The sequence below is a fragment of the Volvox carteri genome (genome assembly GCF_000143455.1).
Source record: "Volvox carteri f. nagariensis unplaced genomic scaffold VOLCAscaffold_60, whole genome shotgun sequence".
In the NCBI taxonomy this organism is placed as follows: Eukaryota; Viridiplantae; Chlorophyta; class Chlorophyceae; order Chlamydomonadales; family Volvocaceae; genus Volvox; species Volvox carteri.
Genome location: NW_003307603.1, coordinates 38359 through 57918, shown reverse-complemented (window position 1 = coordinate 57918; position 19560 = coordinate 38359). Strand labels below are relative to the sequence as shown.

At 54.7% G+C, this 19560-nt stretch overlaps 3 protein-coding genes across 3 annotated transcripts; 1 reads left to right on the top strand and 2 right to left on the bottom strand.

Moving 5' to 3' along the window:
• Positions 1 to 8296: 8296 nt before the first annotated feature.
• Positions 8297 to 11281, bottom strand: VOLCADRAFT_66880 (uncharacterized protein; the record flags this gene model as incomplete). The annotated part of the gene is made up of 8 exons (XM_002956296.1): positions 8297 to 8419; positions 8459 to 8497; positions 8844 to 8909; positions 9903 to 10011; positions 10362 to 10501; positions 10652 to 10705; positions 10924 to 11018; positions 11206 to 11281. Coding segments are annotated over 8 exons (702 nt in total), but the record flags the coding sequence as incomplete, so codon positions are not given.
• Positions 11282 to 11885: 604 nt separating this feature from the next.
• VOLCADRAFT_97319 (uncharacterized protein) lies at positions 11886 to 17626 on the top strand (the record flags this gene model as incomplete). The annotated part of the gene is made up of 6 exons (XM_002956354.1): positions 11886 to 11920; positions 12579 to 12794; positions 13000 to 13073; positions 13417 to 13520; positions 14908 to 14997; positions 17420 to 17626. 6 exons carry the CDS (start codon positions 11886 to 11888, stop codon positions 17624 to 17626), a joined length of 726 nt encoding a protein of 241 aa, XP_002956400.1.
• A 1144-nt stretch (positions 17627 to 18770) lies between these two features.
• VOLCADRAFT_119353 (uncharacterized protein) lies at positions 18771 to 19544 on the bottom strand (the record flags this gene model as incomplete). The annotated part of the gene is made up of 2 exons (XM_002956295.1): positions 18771 to 19120; positions 19157 to 19544. 2 exons carry the CDS (start codon positions 19542 to 19544, stop codon positions 18771 to 18773), a joined length of 738 nt encoding a protein of 245 aa, XP_002956341.1.
• Positions 19545 to 19560: the final 16 nt, after the last annotated feature.

The following is a 19560-nucleotide window of genomic DNA, read 5'->3' as shown; positions in this document are numbered from 1 at the left end:
GGGATGCGGAGGAGGGGGTGGCGGTGATGGTGGCGGAGGCGACCACCCGGCCGGCAGATGTCTCGTCTTCCCTTGTGTAAGTGTGTTCTGCGAGGGGTCTAGGAGGGGAAGCCTTGGAGGGGAGCCCGGAGGGGGAAAGGAGATATAGGCGCATTTGGGAGAGCGAGGTTGGGTTTGGGTAGGCAAAAACGTGACGTGGCGCACTGTACTTTAATCCGCCAGGCCTGATGTGCGTCGCGACCAGCAGGGACCACAACAATCACCGGTGCGGTGAAGCATCTATTACTTTGTGCGCATTGAGGCTACTTCTGCTTAGACTCATCCGCAGGGGAAGTCCATTTCATTTTGTAAATTACTGGTTACTCCGTTATGCGCCATCCCGAACTGGAGCAAGGATTATGGCTCTACCTGCTGTAGGTCTGTTGCCGTTGGTTTACCACCTAGGTTAGGGTAGTAAAAGCTGCTGCGCAAATTCCATGGGGGCATATTTGTGTCATTCGGGATAAAGTGCGAGGGTTGGTGTATAGCTTTTGCAGGGTTGGGAACTGACCATTCCTTTGAAACCACCACAGCATCCACGATGCCGTACAAGATGTTCGCCCCGCTGATTACGTTGCAATATATATATTATATATTATATTATATATATATTATATATATTATATTATATATATTATTATATTATATTATATATATTATATAATATATTATATATAATATATATATAGCCGTAGCAGAGCCTAATAAAAAGCAGGACGCGGTGTTGGGTGCATCAAAACGAGTTTTAGGGAATCGATACAACGCAGTGGGACATGATGTATCAGATAGCCGGGAATGCACAAAAACATTTTATGGTTATAGATTATCGCAAATCGGCGCGTGTCGAGTTCAATACGGTATGCAGTATGTGCCCCCTGTAGAAGAGGACGATCCATAGGATGCACTGTAGGTAGTAGACTGCCGTAAACATTACCCTAGCACTACTGGTTGGGTTTTGCGGTGCCGTACGGACGCATAAACCTTTACTTTTGCTGGCGTGCGCTGTCCTCACCAACGATGTGGCCGGTGGCGAAGCCGATGAGAGCTTACATACATACTATCCACAATACCCAGGAACTCATCCTCTATCTACGCTAGTGCCCTCTATGGTATACGCACGTGTTCCAGAACCGAGGTCCACGATTGGAATTGCAGCTCCTTGGCTTGACGATTAGAGGAGCTGAACTTAGGTGTGCGCGTACACAGACATGTCAGGGAAAGCTGCCGCCTTTCCGGACCTCCGTTACTCGATTTACCAAAGTATCAAGACGATTTGCTCAACCATATGCATCAAGACGGGGCAACGTTGCGCTTGTTAAGCAGCCTCTCGCACAAATGTGTCCGGTCGTACTTCGCGAATAGAGAATCCGTACATCTCGTCCCAAAAGTCAGGAGCGAATTTTGCCGCGCAGATGCGCGCGTGCGATTCGCAAAATGCGCCTGTACAAGTGTATATAAAATTTCTTGGCGGATGAGGACGAGGTGCGCCAGCGCGTTGCGCAGGTGAGCATGTTGGCCATAGCCGCACGCTGGACTATTGCGTGGATGCTTTGCAGTAAATAAAAGCACCGAAAGCCAACGTCGTAGCTTGCAACTCTGGGCTCTTGAAACTGCCGCGGAAGATGAAGCGCTGGCGAAGAGGCAGTTGTATGCAGCACCTTGTTCAGAGTAAAGTGAAATTACAAAGTTGCGCAAAGTATAACATACATAAACTTAATTAAACATAAGAACAGATAAGACGTTTAGAGCCTTGTCGGTGACAAGGACGCCGCTGTTGGCTTGGAACAGCTATTTGCTGTGCATAGGGACGTGCCCGCGTTAACCGTGTTGCAACAGCTCAGGATGGATTTCAGCCAGCAACAGCCTCAAGAGCTGCTGCACAACCACCGGGAATGTCTTCAGTTGGGCACGTGTAATTTTGGTCGGCGGGGTCGAGCAACGTACGCAATGCGCACAGAAACCAAGGTGCAGCGTTCTGTAACATCGCCAACATATCCGGTACGCGGTGGCAGGCTTGCCGAGCACGAAATGAAGGGGGGGTCGCATCTCACCATTCAACTAAGCATGCATGTGCTCGGTTGAATGCTCGGTAGCGTGCGAGTTTACCCCTATCAGGATGTTTGTTTGCATATCCCTCCAAGCGAGAGGGCTTGGACCTATGCTGATGTTCGTTCCAAGAAGTGAACTGAGGACTGATGCTACGGTGAAAGATTTGCACGTAAATTCGCCCGTGCAATAAAACGCCCTGTAACTCGCTTACGCTAATCTCACATTCCAATATGCCACTGCACTTTCCTCTCCAGCCTGGCCACATTCTCTTCCTCGCAAACGTACTTGGGCAACTTACAATCCAACACCATACGGGCTTTGGAAACGCGGGCAGCTGCTTCACAAGGACCCCCCTATTTGGGGATCTGTTCCACATTATTTCCTTGCTGCTGTACTGATTGCCCCACGGATGGATTTCGTTCGTCTCGTCTCTTCTTCCATACTCTTAAGCCTAAACCGTTCTTTTACGCGAGACAAATAAAGCCGATGGACGTCGATGGACAAGATTATTCCTTTAACACAAGCCAAGGTTTTATTGGCACACGACAATCCGCCAGCATGCCATGCAACACTCCCCGCGCTCCCCGCACCCTTAATCCTTATTCTTCCACGTCAAGAGGGATGCTGGAGAGAAGAGGGGCCCGCAGCCCCCATATTATTCTAATGCATTTATTCTTGGTGCTTTGTCTCAGGGAAAAGATCTCACACATGATCCGAGGCAATACACTCTACGACATCCCACCCGGCACATCCCACGGCAAGCTACGCCTTGCTTTCGTAAGCGACTCTACCTCTATATATAATAGTCGTACAATCCTGTGCCATGCTGTCTGTTTGCAACGAAAGGCTGCATCAGCCCGGGCGCTGCGCGCGCAGATCAACCGCTCCCACCCGCTCCGTTATAACAAAACCATCCATCGTGCCCCGTGCATAGCCGGCATCCTACCGCGCGATATAGGTACTACATTTTCTTACGACATCAGCAGCTGGAGGAAGGTGTAGACGTCGTTAAAAGACGACGGTAACCAAGGTAACCAAGGTTATAAAGCAGGCCTGTTGCAAATATGCAATATTCTTTAAAACCCATGCAGAGTGAACCTTTCGAAAGACCATTTCGCACCGCCTCAGTCGGACGTGTCACGACACGGGCTCATTCGGACAACCGTCCAATATCTCGCACATCGTTTCCACTTTCCGACAGCGTCCCGTCCGTTTAAAGAGGACTGCCGCTTAATTTTGCAGCCTTTCCCCATATGTCGTATCGCATACACAAAATCTGGCAATATACCGTTACCAAACTTGGGCAAGGTGAGCAAAAGTTGTGATTCGAACGATTTCGAACGCAGTACATGAACGTGCCTAGCTTACTAACGGATAGAAACTTAGTAGTAACGTCCTCCTGCAATTTTTTTAATCTTCGCCGAGGAAAAAACGCTTTATCTATGGACATTTGACCCTCCATTCCGACTTCCCCAGCAAGCAAACACCGCTCCTCGAGCTAGCAGTAGCTAGCCGATCGGCTAACCATTATTCGTTCGCGAACGAATAACGGTTGGAGAAAACGGGCGGATTATCTGTCCACGCTCGAAAAAAAATTCTCCCAGCTTTTCAACGGTTCCAAGTAACGTGTTCAGGCATCCACAGGGGAACGAATCGACAGGAAGGCACGTCCCCCTCCAAAAGAAAAAAGCCTACGCTGCCACAAGTAGAAGGCAGCCCTATCCAAAGGGGCTATAATTTTAGTTAAAAACGCTCAGATCACGTTGCCGGCGAAATCTCCAAAGCCACTTCCCCCACGCTCAACCAGGAACTGCTTCTGTTGCGCCGTTGGCAGCGCCGACGCAACAGCCTTTTGTTGTAGCAACGCCCCTTGATGAGCCTCCAAAGACACCCCCACAGCTGCCACGGCAAGCCCGGCCACGCAGCCAAACGCGGGCCGGTCACCAGCGGCGGCACTGATGGCGGCGGCCGCCACGGCTGCCGTGGTCAAGTCATGTGCGACACCCGATGTGACGCAACCGGACGATGCTGCTGAGGATGGTGACACAGGCGCCAGCGCCGGCGGTGCTGCCGCGGTGACGCTGACGCTGCCAGATTTCAGCGATACAGTAGCAGATGAGGAGGGCTCGGAGCTGAGGGTCGGCGAGGCAACGACGGCAGCGGCGGCATCACCGCTGGCGGGTGCCGAACTGAGCACCTCCGCCTTCTTCACAGTGGCCCTGTCAACGGTGTCCGAGGACGAGGATCCCGCGCCGCTGGTCGACATCTGGCATTACAGGGAACAGCAGAAGGGTAGCACAGCCAAAGCAGGGCAGGCTAAGGAAAACGGGAAGTCTTTGCCCAACCGTCTACTTTGGCCCCCTCCACCTGCATCCATGTCGTGACTGTTTGACGCGCTCAACCGCAGGCTACATTTGCCGGAGCTACGTCGTCGCAGTCTCACGTGACAGGGCCCTCATCAGGCTATCCTGCTCTCCCGCCCCATACCCGCGTATCTCTTTTTTGTATGCATGTGCGCGTGTATGCGCCTGTGCGTGTGCGTGTCTGCAGCTCGCCTCCTCCCCGGGGGCAACCGAGGCGCACCACTGCGTCTCTGCACCCGGCCGTGGTACCTGCTCCCCCAGTCAGCACCCTTACCCTGCCACAGCAAACATTGATGCCCTACTCACTAGCAACACAATCCAGCTCCGTAGCCTCCGTGCACCAATATTCCCAGTGCTCCCCAGCCAGCACCCTTGCCCTGCCACATCAAACATTATTGCCCTACTCACTATTGACAGAAAGCACGTCCAGATGATGTTGACGCAATTGTTGAACAGCAGGCGGTACTCGTTGGGCAGCAAAGCGAAGTTGAGAATGCCGGCCAGAGGCCACAAAAGGTAGCCGCCAAGCAGAGTCTTCACGTAGCTGCAAACAGCACAAATGGAAGGAAAAGTAAGTAAGCCTAAATAACGGACACGTCGTGCATCCTCTTAGGACATGACCCTTGCTAAAGTCCGCTATGTACCTGTTTCGCAGCGTGTGCGGCAGGTCTCGTGGCTTGCCCTCGAGACACTTGATGACGGCAAAGAACATGAGCAGCCCCAGCGGCGCGAACAGAACCTGGTCCGCCAGCATCTTGGTCAACACGGCCGTGGGGCAGTGCGGGTTGTCGGGCATGATGTTGGAATCCAACAAGTTGAACCTGAAAATAAAATAAGTAGCGGAAGCAGCGGGAAATCGTTAGGACTGTTAATGAAACACCATGTGGGTCGACTATTATTAAAATCTTATCTAATGCATTTACGTAGCTCACCACCAGTGTCCCAGTGGAGTGCCGATTGCGGACGTCTCCAGGCACAGCCGCCCGGTGCGCGCCAGGTCCACTTTGCGACGATCTTCGCCACCACCGTTGGCCGTCGCCTCGCCGCCATGGCCGCCGCAGCCACCCAGACCCAGCTGGGCCAGCATGTCACCGGCAACGGTGAAGAAATTGCCCGTCACGATCTTGCAAAGGAGCGGACTCTCCTGCATATTATAAACGTAACGCGCATGCAGTTATCAAAGGCGTATTAGCTATGATGTTGGGTTTAAGCCCCATCTGGCGAAACTGGCGAAATAAAATTCTAAGCACCTGACTGCCGCCATCATGCAGCATTACCTAGGTGTTGCCTACCTCACGTGTGCAAACTGTCGAACCAAAGCAACAAACATAATGATAGCTCTTGGTCAAGGAAAACCCAGATCGTCATCGTCAGCCAACGAACCAACGAACCAACTAACAAGATCTAACTAAGGTCCGACGGAGGTTCTTGGGCCTGAACCTACCGGCTACCAAACCCCAGCTCCGAATCCCAGTACGCAATTCAAACAAGGAGCAGAGCAACTCAGAATGGAATCCTCACAAGGAAGGCCTCCTGCCGCCCGAAGCTTTAATCTTTATATCTAGCTTTCACGCTTTCGATCAGGTCCCCCCTGGGCCCCGTGGGAAGAGCATGTCCTGATCCAAAAATCCAGGATCCCATCCTGTACAAGAATCGTCATGACCCAGATGTTGGGACACTCTCCTGAACCATATCCGTGAAGCCGCAATGGTTGCTGGGTTACCAGCTGGGTGCGGGGCTCCCGCCCGCCCTCACCTTCAGCCACCGGTTGTAGTCGTCACACAGGCCGCCCACGGCGCCGCGCACCGCCAACGCAGCGCCCTCCGCAACGTCATGTGCATGTGGTAGCACCGTGCTGTGCGGCTCAAGTGATGTCACAGCTGTGGCCGCGTGTTCGGTTTGGTGATGCGCGAGCAGTGCTGACCAGAGTGGCCGCGAGGGGGCAAAGCCCTGAACAATGACGTCAGCAGTTCCGAGGTCCATTAAGGAATCCACGGCTCCGAACGCGAGGGGGGTCTGGTCTGGGCCGTATGCGCTCAACGCAGCGGCGCCCAAGAGCAAGCAGCCGCTGACGCCGGCGAGCACAGCGGGAAGAGAAGGGGTCGAGCTTAGGGGCGAGGGCGCGGATGGTGCTGCACGTATGGATGATGATGATGAAGAAGAAGAAGAAGAAGAAGAAGAAGAAGAAGAAGAAGAAGAAGAGGAAGAGTATGAGGGCGTAGTATTTATAATGGAAGAGTTGTCGGCGGTGCGGTTGGAATGCTGCGAAATGCGGGAGCCAGTAGCCACGTTGAGCGGCCCGGAGCGATCCCGGCTATGTTTTTGACGGTGATGATGATGGAGGGGCGCCGCTCGCGATGGCTGATGGTGCTGTTGGTGGTGCTGCTGCTGCGCGGAACTGCGGTTCAGGGTCGGCATTTTTTGTCGGCTGCTGCCTGACAATGTTCCTTGGTTCATGAACTCCTGCGATACCCGTTGGCGTAGGGACAGGCACGGATTAAGCTCTGGATGTTTTTGAAAAAGGAAGTTCAATAGTCGGTGCGCGACAGTGTGCGTACCAGCTGTCCTAAGTCTCTTGACCGCCAATTTTACTCGTAGCACAAAGCGATCTATCCCTTGCAGCAAAACAAGCTACGCATTACCTGCTTTGCGTCCTGAGCGGCCGAAATCCGCGCTGCAGGCTTTAGCAGGTGGCCACGTCCAAAGTGGGTGATGCTATTGGAACACTTGAGCAAAAATAAAATAAGGATCGCGAGAACAACAGCAGAGGCCTACCAAAAATAAGCTAATACCGAAAAGTTGGGACGACCGCGGCTTTTATCTGTTGGCATCAGCCTGCATGGAGCGTTTCAGGGGGCCCTGCGTCGACATCGCCTGCATGGATCACATTCTTGCTCGGAATGGGTAAAGCCTGACTTCTAGAAATGTCTCCTAAAGTTGCAATCGGGACCGGCATCTCGTTTTCCACTCTCGTGATGGTTGTGGGCAGACCCTGCTGGTCAACGCATGCATGCTTACCGGTCTGCCGACAAAAGACTGTGAAAGCGTGAACAAAAGACTGTGAATCGCGTTGGATCAGAAATTCCGCGTATCGGAGGTTGACACGAGCAGCGCCTAGGTTTTACTCTGTTTTACACATTCTCTTCCTGCCCCAGAAAGGTCTGGCGATCGGAGCCTTCCATGCAACTTTTCGAAAGATAATAAAAATTACCACAAACTATTGTCAAAGCAACCTGCACATCGCGAAATCGCCCACAGAGCTGTAGGACCCCAGCAGGCGGCCATCCCTGCTGCAGAGCGAGCCCTCTCTTGCGCGACGGCAGCCATGTCTCGGAATTCTTCTCGATACTCGAATAAATCAACACGATCGCCATTTTCAGTGCGCCCAATCGCGTCTTCCATAATGTGGATTGCTTACATGGTTCTGCGATTTGGTTAGTTTTCGTGACAGAACCTCCTATCCTTTTGGAGGCCAGGGGTCTGCGATGGCGAAACTGTTGGAGAACAGCGGCCAGCAAACCACAGAGCACCGCAGAGCCACCACCATAAACAAACTCAATTTCCTCCATCTCCACATCCCCGTCTGCACTTTCCTGCCTCTATCCCGCTATTCGTCTCGTCTCCATCACCAACAAGCGCACCAACCGACCTCTTGAGCAAACCTCGCAGCTGCCTGGCATCCTCTGCCGATGCCGCGCACGCGCCCAAGACTGCCCAAGCCGCTTCCCTGCCGCAGAACGCAGGCGGTCAATCCCTGCTAGATTCAACTCCATTACCACTACTAGGAACTACACTACTTTCCTTACTTTCATCTCTTCGCGCGCACGGCGGGAAGAGGGGACGGTTCACTCGGGCCGGAAGTTGCGGTAGCTCACCACTGCATAGAAGGGGTCGGAGCTGCTGCGCTGCAGCAGCCGGGTCAAGGGACCTAACAAGCGGCCCACTAGGCTACCGGCCTCTCCCAGGGTCTCTCTGGACTTGGCCCCGGTCCCGGTCGCTTGGGTCACCTCCGTCAGCACCTGAGGCTCCGTGAAACCCGACACAGCCTGTACGGCAGAGTGTACGGGCAGCAGTGGCAACAGTGCAATAGTAGTACTAGTAGTACTGAGGGTTTGAATAGGGTAAGCATTGAGTGCAGGGCGGTGAGGATGAAACTGAAATCCAATCAAGTGTACGGTGTGAGGGCCCGTTATCGTCCTTAAGTGTAGTGCTTAGCGTGTCAGCGTTTTAGGGGTTTCAGGGTTGTCATCTCGTGTCGTTCATCCCCGCGGGGCACAAACGCAGCCATACCATACTCTCACATCTTGGACCGCCGGGACACGCGTACCCACGTCCCCCTTCAGCCCGCACCAGCGGCACCAGCCACCCGAGGTGCAATACGACAAACCCTACCTGGAAATACTGCCGTACCAGCTGGCACCGGGCGTAGCCTGAGGCATCCCTCCATGCTGCTATCGCCTGCGAGTCGGCGAAATGAGCGAGGGAACTACGTATGTGTGTGTAACGACGCAAAAAGCCAACCTGAGCATCCCGGGTTCCACCTTTGCTGTGTTACCCAGTGTGGTGTTGGGAGGTTGTCTTGACTAAAGATCAAAACATGTGAGGAGAACTAGAACAGCTCTCCTTGCTGGTTTGCGACATTACCAATAACATAGCATGTTGTCGCTAGCTAACTTGGGCTTTATATCTTCCTTGCAGGGTTCGACACCCCGTACGGGGCCCGTAAGAAAATGGCCTTTTTTTCGGTATCCCCGTCAGGGCCCGTAGGACTTTTCGGTGGCTCCCGTAAGGATTTATAAGAGGCCGTACGGTACATATTCCCATGCTTAAGCTGCCGAGCATGCTTCTCATGCTAACGGCGTCTGGGCTTCCGGGCATCCACTTCAAGTACAACCAGTACCGCTATTTCGTCACGGCTATGCGCGCTCTGAGCGAAGTCATCCTTGCCGCCCAGCTTGTTCGAATCCGTGAAAGCCCATTCTTTAGTATTATGTCAGATAGCAGTACGGACGTATCGGGTGAAGATCATGTTGAGGAGCAGAAGGGATGGGCGGCCGTGGCGGCCAAGGCGCTTGGCTTTCACTGAGTGTGCCGTGTCCCCGAGTGTAATGGTTCACGAGAAAATAACGAAAATAACGATTTACAGGGCAAAAAAATGCAAAGCGTCACTTTCCACAGCGTTTCAGCCAAGGACAGCGCCCCCGTAAAGGTTTTGCGGGGGTTATGGGGGCCCCCGTAAGGTTTTCGGCCGGTACAGGAGCCTGGTACGGGGGCCCCTCCGTAAGGAAAATTTGGGAGGTACGGGGGAGCCCGCAAGTTTCAGGAAGGTCAGTGTCGAACCCTGCTTCCTTGGAGGATGCAATGCCTCCTTTACGACCTTGGCCCTTCGATTACGGCAACTGATTCGTACAGTACGGCAACGTACGTCATTTGCCTTGGTGTCGAACGTACCTTGGAATAAAACATGCGGTTAGAGAATGTGATGATGCAGACACCCCCCGGTTTGAGAACTCGGTAAATCTCGGCAAAGACGCGCTCCGGCTGCTGGAGGTACTGCACGCTGCGTGCCGTACGTACGGCACCGGTCAGAGATGAGAAAGGGAGACACAGGAAAACACGTGATTACGAAGCGTGTTGCAAGGTTACAGGAAAGCAAGACTGATAAAGACACGAAGAGGGTGTTACATTTGAAGGCGGGTTTCGAGACCCGAACCTGCTGGCCGGCTGAAACCCCACTTTCCATCCCTCCACTTCCCTCCACTTTCCATCCCTCCACTTTCCACTACCCCTTCTGTATGTTTCTACCTCTTGGTATCAGCATCATTCGTCTGTGGTTCGTCTTCACCCCTTCTGTTTTACCCTAACCCTAAACCCGTAAATAAAGAAATCCCTGAGCCCCTACCCCCCCACCTGACGCAGCACACCACCGCATCCAGGCTCCTGTCCTCCAGTGGCCAGCCCTCCGGCTCCTTGTTCAGGTCCCGAACGAAGGCGGCTGTCAGTCGGGGGTTGCGAGCTAACTCCGAGGGGTTCATTCCGTGACCCACTACCTGACAAACAGACAGACAGATAGACAAACAAACAGACAGAAAAGGTCTCAGGCAAACATACAGGCCGACCACGGACCGGCAGATAGGCAGACATGCCGTACAGACAAATAAAAATAGGGGTCGACAACGAGAGTGGTCTTACTGTCGTACCTTGCTGTAGTACACCTCCGGTGGTAAGTGTGACACCCAGCTGCTGCAAAGGTCCTGTTGGGAAATTGTGATGTGATGTAAGGGAAGGACAGCACAGCAGTGGTACGACAAAAGTACGGCAGGGAGGCGGGGCGGCACTCAACATGACTCTTAGCTGGTTATCAAAGATAAGTAATGGACACAGCTTTTAAAAGCTATGTGTGGGAGCGGAGTGGGGCAGTGGGGTGGTGAGGGAAAGGAAAATGGAGGAAGACGATGTACGGCGCACATACCAATACGGCAGCGCCTTCCGGAATACGTTGGCGGTACAGTTCCGTGACCTTGTCCAAAAAGTCCGCATCCACGTGTTTTACGAAGCGGGGAACATCTGCGACGGCGACGTCGCGTGGAAAGGTAAGGAAATTAAAGGAAAGGGAAACGGACTCGGACAAGGGGGAAGGGAGAGAGGGAGAGGTGCGGCATTGGGTGTATGTGTCTGCATCGGACAGGAGTTGGAAGGGATATGAGGTGGCTATGGCGGGGAAGCCGACTGACACGCCGACCCACCGACCCACCGTAGAAGGCCAGGTCGTCCCCTCCGTCCAGTTTGGTTCGCTCAGGACGAGAGAGGACCTCCCGGAGCACCGCACCGCCACCGCCACCTCCACCGCCACTGCCACCACTGGCACTGGCGCTGGAAGTAGGGAAGGGAAGGGATCAATGTTATGAAGGGGCTTGTGACTGGGCTCCGACCATGTTTGTGTCTCATTACGGTCTCGTAACCATGTTGTTGATTATCTGCCAATACGCCATTCGTGACTGCCCAAATGTACAGTCCCACAGGACGTTCTGGGGTTCAGTACTGAGGCTTGTTTGTGGGTGGCGATGTTTCTGGTGGCGATGTGATTAGTGCGGGGTCTGAGAAAGCTCACCCTTTTGTTGTAGAGAATCTCCGCGACGGTGGATTAGATAAAGGCGGTGTCCGTCGTCGCAGGTTTGCTGCGGGTCCTTGAAAGGCGCGCATGACGACTCTTCCTGAGGTGCTGGGAGCGTGAGCTGACATAATACTACAACACGCGCAAGCAGTAATACTCTAATAGTTAGCGCAATTTGACCTGTCTTATGATGAGGATATCTTATTTAGAGCTGGTCTGGACGCAAGCGGCGACAGGTGTTGCAATGGCCAGATGTTTAGTCACCTAATCCTTTGGCAATGAAGTACACTTGTTAAATTTGATACCAAAGCAGAAGCACAATGCACCATTTTACGGCAGAAACGGTGGCTTTCAGGTGGCTATAGTACCGACCACGCTTAGGTTACTCAGGCTGTACGACGATCACGGTCCAGGTTTACAAGCGCGATGACGACCAAAATTCTGAGTACGCTAGGCTTGTGTGGAGCCTTGTAGTTAATTAATGAGCGTAGCCTGAAACCAGTACGGATGCTAAGGTGTCCAGCAGTCCGATTTCATAAATATTTCAGTAGGTTTGCCCCGCTTAGGGCCCACATTTCCACAATTATATCTTGTTCTTTTTAATTTTAATTTAATTATCTGGATATACAGACGATTGGAGTAATCAAACTGCACGCGCACGACGTTACAGTCACCCAGTCTTTTTCCTCGACCGGAAATGAAGCGATCAAGCGACTTACCAAGACTAACATCGTGGCGATTTAATGCATTGCTTCTGACGATCGTTGTGGCATTGACTCTCCTCCAGTCGCAGCCCGTCGCCCATGCCGCACCGCCATCTCGCCCATCAAGAGGCTCCGCCAGCTCCTCAGGCTTCCCTGGAGTAATCCCTACATTGTTTAATGGTAACGTCCTCCTGAGTCACCACCTAGACCGCAGCTTTCCCCTTTTAATCCCGTTCACCCACATCGTTTTTCTTCGCATCCCATCAACTCCCCTCCTATCTCCCTTCAGCTCCACCTCCTCCAACCCAGCCGACACCTACACGCCCCCACCCGCGCACCCCAACTCCCCACCTTCCCTCCCTCCTACTTCCCAGGTAACCTTCTGGACGTGCTCAAGGAGTTGCGGCTTGCGCGAGGCGACCATGCGGGAGCCGCCCGAGTGGACTCCCTGAGGCAGTGGTTCAGCTTCTTCGGGCTGTATCGCGGGTTACCCGCACTCGGCATGGACCTCTACCGCCACAAGAGGTCAGTGGGTTTGGTTCTCCAGAGGTTGGAGGATGTCTTCATGGGGCTTCAAACCAAGAAAAAGATAGGGGAACTTTGGAAAGGGTTGTTGTATGTGGGTTTTTGAGTACTGCAAACCGTGCTGTACTCCTCTCCCGGCTTCGCTGACGTTGCTCCTGGGCCCCCCAACTCCCCCCATCCCCCATCCCCCATGCACTGCCTCCAGTCTGGCAAGGGAGGTGTACCGGGACTGGACTCAGCTGCTGGACAAGGTCACGGCTGCGCCGGGTGGTGGGCTCGGTGAGGTGCCCGGGGAATAGACGGGGAGCACCTGAACCCGCACGTGCACCCGCATGCGCCGGTTCGCGGGAAAAGAAAAAGGTGGAACAGGCCGGGGCCCTGAGTCTCCCCGCTTCCGCTCCTCGCTACGAGCTTGTCGCTGCGCTGTACGTTCCCATCAGAGCCAATCTCCCTTTTGCTCTGCAAGCAACCGCCTCTCCTGCCTCCCTCATTGTTACCTCACGCCTCCGTCCCTTTTTCCCTTGTCCTCCTCCGTTCTACTTGGGCTGCGCCCAACCCACACCACCTCCCTCCTCCCCCCAACCCCGTGGGCCCCCCTGGAGCACGCACCCGGGGTCCACAGCGGGCCGAGGCTGGGATGTGGTTCCGGAGCTGCTGGCGGCCAACCCGGATGCAGTACTACAATGGGTACGGCAGACGCTGCGAAAGGTCCGAAAGGCGTTCAAGGTGAGTTTAAAGTGGAGGTAAAGGCGGACAGACGGACATACAACGGATTCGACTAGGAAAGGAAACGATCGGCTAGCTGATCGGCTATTTGGCGACTTTTAGGTTTGCATGCGGTCAGTACTGCTCACAAACGACAGAAAAGCGCATACATACTCTTTACATACATATGCGCGGTCGTACAGATATGTATGTATGTATGTGATTGCGCGTGTACGGCATATAACCAGGAAGGGTGATTCCTGGTGTCACCACGCACCCTGTGCCGCACACCCCAGGTAACCACCACCACCACCAACAACAACAACCATAACAGAACCCCACACGTGTGCTATTACAACAAAATCAGCATCAGTCGCAGTAACAACAGCAGTAGCAGCAGCAGTAGCAGCAATAAGTGAGTGATGCAATAACAGGAAGTAAAACGCGGTGACCCCCTAAGGGCAGTTTTCGGGTTGCAGTTAGGGGACACGAGAACGGCGCCCGGGCAGCATCAGGCGGGCGAGAGGAAGACACGACACACCACCGTCGAATCAGTCTTCACTGGTTGGCTGGCTGGCTGGCTGGGATAGGTGTAAGGAGTTTCGTTGTTTAGATGTTAGTGTAGGGACAGTAAAGATCCACATCACCACTACCACTACCACCATCACCACCATTGGTGAAGTCGTCCGTTCGAATCCGCTGCAACACCACAATATCCATTTATTTCATCAATGCCATTCATTCATTCATTCATTCACACCGGAGTTGGGATCCCAGTGTCTGAGCCTGTCAGCTTAGGGGGTTGCCGACGTGTTTTACCCCCTCCCTCTCTCTCCCCCCCCCCCAACACACACGAATAGCTATTACGTCTTGCGGCACCGGTCATAATATATAAACACTTTTCTACATACATACATGCCTACATACATACATACATACATCGGGGTCGGGAGCACACAAGATTAACCGATTTGTGTTGTGTGCTCCCGACCCTTGCGCTGTGTTTCGGCTTCGGCCCCCGGCTCTCACGGCCCACAGTGTAATCCAAGTCATACATACATACATGCGCCCATAGCCTCTGCTAGCCGCCAGCGGCAGTATCTAAATTAAATAGCTGCCCTAAAGTCATCCACACAAAGCCGCTTGACCCTGAACGATTAATAGCCATCACCATCACCATCACCTTTACCAAAACCATCGTAGTCATTTAACCGCCATTGCTACTATCACCACCACCATTGCTCCTGCAAAAAGTACAAGGACGTTTTAACATCTTCAACGCTTTTTTGAAAAAAAACAGAGAGAAAACACAGCCCCCGGGCCTTTCTGACGCTGTGTTGCTGTTCCGTACTGCCAATCAGTGAGTCTGGAAATACCTCACTTCATCGCTCCCTGTCTCTCACCCTAGGGCTTTCTCTTGTCGTACATTCCCGCGGCAAAATCCCCCCCTCCCCCTGCTCCCCCTCACTCGGGGGCCACCCCAAGGGCTCCAAAAACGGTAAGGCCGCCGCCAAATTAAGCGAATTGACACGCGCACCTCCTCAGCCGAGACCGCATCTTCAGCTAAAAGAGAGAGAAAAAGTGTGTGTGTATGTATGCGGGTATGTATGTTTGTTTCTCGCGTCGGCCCGTTATCTTCCCGCTATCGGGTTCTGGCTCCTGTCAAAGACCCGCCTCCTCTGGCGCCCCAACGTCACACCATGTTTTCATACATACATACGTACATACATACAAACACCAAGAAGGTAGGTTGGTCCTGTGAAATCCGCGCCACTTCCTCGCAGCCACCCCTCAAAAAAAAACACCCGGGAAAGCCGTCCCCAGGGACGTTAAGGAGGGGCGGGAGGAGAAGGGGAAAGGCAAAAGCTGCGCACACAGACAGGCCCCAAACAGGCCGCAAGCATATGGTACATACATACATACATACGCAAAAACATCCTCCAAACGCTCACATATACTCACCGTTGAGTTTTCCTTCGAGCACTGTATTGACTTCTGCCCCTCCCTGACTTTTCATCACAAAGCACCCACCCCCACCCCAACCCTCACCCCCACCCTCACCCCCACCCCCGCCCCCACCCCCGCCCCCACCGCTCAATTAACAGATTTCGATAATCAATGCAGCGTTTGTGCGAAGAGAAATCCAACTATACAAAAGTGGCTGTCAGAGGACATGTGACCCAGGGGCGATCTCACGGATATACACATAAAAGGCACCGTCAGGAGCCGAATTACCCAGTCAGCAGTATATAAGTACGGCAATACACACACACACACACACGCGCGCGCGCGCGTCACCAACGCCGGCGACGGCACGTGAATTGTGCCCCGCCGCGTGGTGCCTTGCGCTGAGGTTACACACGTATCGATGTATTCAGCGTGATCCCACGTTCGGGCACATTCACGCGGCCAGGTTAATCTAAGGACTTGCGTTCAAAGACGGCTACCGTAGCTGGTGCGCTCCAGTATTTCGTCCCCCAGCATACGCGGCCAGCTTCGCTGCGGCGAGGTTTTTCCACAGCGAAAAAGTTTCACGTACTGTATATCCGTACACTTCTGTCCGTACACATTTGCAAGTCCAAACCAATCCGTACATACCTGCAAGTGCGAGCAAATCCAAGAGTCCTTTCGCTGCTAGGGCTGCTCGGGAAAACCCCGGCAAAGTCAGCAAGGGCACGTAGGCAGTTCTTTGGGTACATGCATCTTTGCACATCTACATACATACATACATACATACGTACATACATACAGATGCACACACATACATACACACATACATACATTTGTATACCCAAACACGCTGAGAAGATATGTTCCAGCATGGCAACACACGCTCATTACACAGAATTTAGAACGTACATAGTCGTACACCGTACACCGTACTACTCCCAGGGAAATGACGCAGAGATATGCTAAAAGGTGTGATCTGAGAGGGTGCATCATCAACAGGCCCTTTCTCCTCCTCCCACCCTCCCCCCTTCCCCCAAACCGATGCAACCCCCCCGAAAAGCACAGTTCATGCCACACAGCAGTGAACCCAGTCCATCTTCTAGCCCGCCTCGAAAGACTTCAAGCTCAGTTGCTGTTCAGGTAGTCGAGCTCTGTGGGGTGACGACCCACATCATGTATACAGCAGGCAAACATCATCACCAGCAGCACCCTCCACCCCCACCCCACCCCACCCCCACACATTACTCCACCATAAAGCCAGTCAACCTCCACCGCACCCACCACCATCACGACACACACCACATACATACATACATACATACATACATACATACATACATACATACATAGACTAACCGACTTGTGCTGTGTGCTCCCGACCCTTGCGCTGTGTTTCGGCTTCGGCCCCCGGCTCTCGCGGCCCACAGTGTAATCCAAGTCATACATACATAGAGTCCCCCCCGCCACATAAAGCCCACAGGCCGCCAGTCCTGTGTCCATCCGGACTGCCCATCCGGACTCCACTGCCGCCAGACACACAACGCAGCGCACCCACCTTCGCACCTCCAGCTACGCACCCTCTTAGCCCATCCAGCTCTTTTAAGGCACTCTCTTTCCTATTAACTCCCCAAATAACGCCGGCGCGAAGGAACCCCGACACACGCATCCCGCCGCGCAGCCACTTCAATCTAGTCAGCCCCCGGTCACCCTCACCCGTCCTTCCCCCATCCCCCAATCCCTCCCTCCCGCCCGCATCCTTTTCCTTTAGCGGCCCCCTCTCCCCATCTCCCAGCCCTGGCCCCCTGGTCGCTTCGCCCTTACGGGACCGCACCCCACTTCACTGCCACTCACAACAAATCGTCTTTCACAGGAAGATCTCACACGTCCATGCACGCCGCCCATCTCCATTCTCCACTACTCACTCCCCGCCATTCCCCCCGCTTTCCCCCAATCCTCATCAACTCCACCAGGGCGGTGCCGTATCCCGGCTGCTGGCCGACTGCATGGGGGAAGTTTCCACCGACCCGCACTTTATCTCCGATCTGATGGCGGCAGCTGAGCAAGTGGGCTGGAAGGCCACAGTATACATCCACAGCCGAGGAGACGGCAGCCCGAGCAGCTGGCTGCCCGAGCAGCTCACGGAACTGTCCCAACAGGTCTTTGAGATCGTGAGGTGAGGTGGGCTGTGCACGGGCTGGGGGAGGGGACTTTGGCTGGGGGGAAGACCGCGCATGGGGTTGGGGAAGTGCTGGGGGGCTGTCGGGGCTGGCCGGGGGTAGGTGTGAGGCAAAGGTGGGGATTGGGGTTATGTCGGGGGCTGGGGACGGATGGCGGCACTGGGGTTGTTGGCTGCCGGCGAGGGTCGATAGGCTGTGCGGGTAGCGCGCGGCTCACACTTTGGTGCGTCCTGGCCTGGGGGTTGTTGTTGTTGTTGTTGTTGTTGTTGTTGTTGTTGTTGTGGCTTTTTCGGTGTGTGCGTTGACATTGCGATTGCGACCGCGCGACTATATCATCCCTGGGGCTCTGCTTTTCCCCTGCTCCTGCTGCTGCTGCCGCTCCTACATCCGCAACGGCCGAACCCACCACGGCCTCTTCGGCCGCCTAGGCCAGATCTCCTGCAATGCTTCCCGACCCGACCCCCTGTGTCCCGGCGCGGCCGCCGCTCGCCCCACCTCTTTCTCCCGCCTCACCCCGCCCCCTCGTTCCCCTCCCCCCCCCAACCGGGTGATGATGGCGGCTGCTTATCGGGGGTTGGGGTGGCGGCTCCAGGGAGGAGATGTTCCCGGAAGGTCGCCGTACGGGTGGTCGTACGTCTACCCCTTGGTGGTCGTTATGGGGATATTTGGCCGGGGGTGGTGGTAGGGCCCCAGCGGGGAGGGGTGGGGGGGCTGGCGGGAAACGCACCCCTGAAGGCGGGCGCGGGCCTGAGCTGTGACTACCCATGATGTCGTGCGTGTTAAATGAAAGAGAGAGGGGCCCTGACCCTTTTTACAGGAAAGGAGGCCTTCATCAATTTGTATTGTATACTGGGGAAGTGCCGCGGTGCCGACCTGCCAGCCCGCTGGGGGCTCGTGCTACATTTCGCTGTTACTGAAAAAATGTTGTGGCTGTTACTGCCTGTTGCGGCTGCGGCTGCTGCGGTGGCTGCTGCTGCGGTGGCTGCTATGGTGGCTGAGGCCCACACCGCGGTGGCATCTGAGGTTGCGGCCTTCGCTGCTGGTGGTACTGCGCTGCTGCTGCTGCTGCTGCTGCTGACGACGCACATCACAAAGCTGAGGGCTGGGTACTGCCGCTCTATCGCCGCTCTACCGCCGCTACAGCCTAGGAGGCACTGGGCACCCCGGAGGAGGAGTCGGCAGGCACGGTCGCGGCCGCGGGTAGAGCAGGCTCTTCCACCCCCAGTACCACCAGCCCGTCACACGCATGGCTGTGCGCCGAGATATAACTTATAATCCTTCGAGCACGGCTCTCCCAGTAGCTGCCGTACGGGGTCAGCGTCACGAGCCGCGGCCGGCGGTCCCGATAGTCGTCTGCATCCTCCTCAGTCTCGACGTCTTCAGGGGAGTATGCGACGGGCGGCATGTAGCTGGTTTCGCAGTCGCTGTCGCAGCTGCCGTCGACGGCGAAGGCGCGCCCGCGAGCCGGAGTGGTCGAGCGTTTGCGGTGGGACCCTCCGTTGGGTGAGGAGAGGTGGGCAGCAGCAGCACTGGCTGGCGCCTGCAGCGTTGATATCGCGTCCTCATCCACGACTTCGATTTGTACCGCAAGGCACTGCAACGGGAGTGCGGGCAGGCGCTCGGGCCACTCCATGAGACACACCGCGCGCGTTAGGGAACCCTCGAGGTCGAGCCGGTTAAAGTCCTGGACTGATGTTAGCCGGTAGAAGTCGAAATGGTGGATGGGAGGGCCCTGGTGCTCGTCGTATGTGTTTTGAAGCAGGAATGTAGGAGATGGTACCGGAAGGAAGTCATCCTCCGCCACCGCGCGAATGAAAGCGCGACTGAAGACACTTTTACCGGCTCCCACGGCTCCGAAGAGGCAATAACAATCTCCAGGACGGATGTGTGAGGCGAACAACGCCGCCAGGCAGTCCATTGCTTGCACTGTTGGT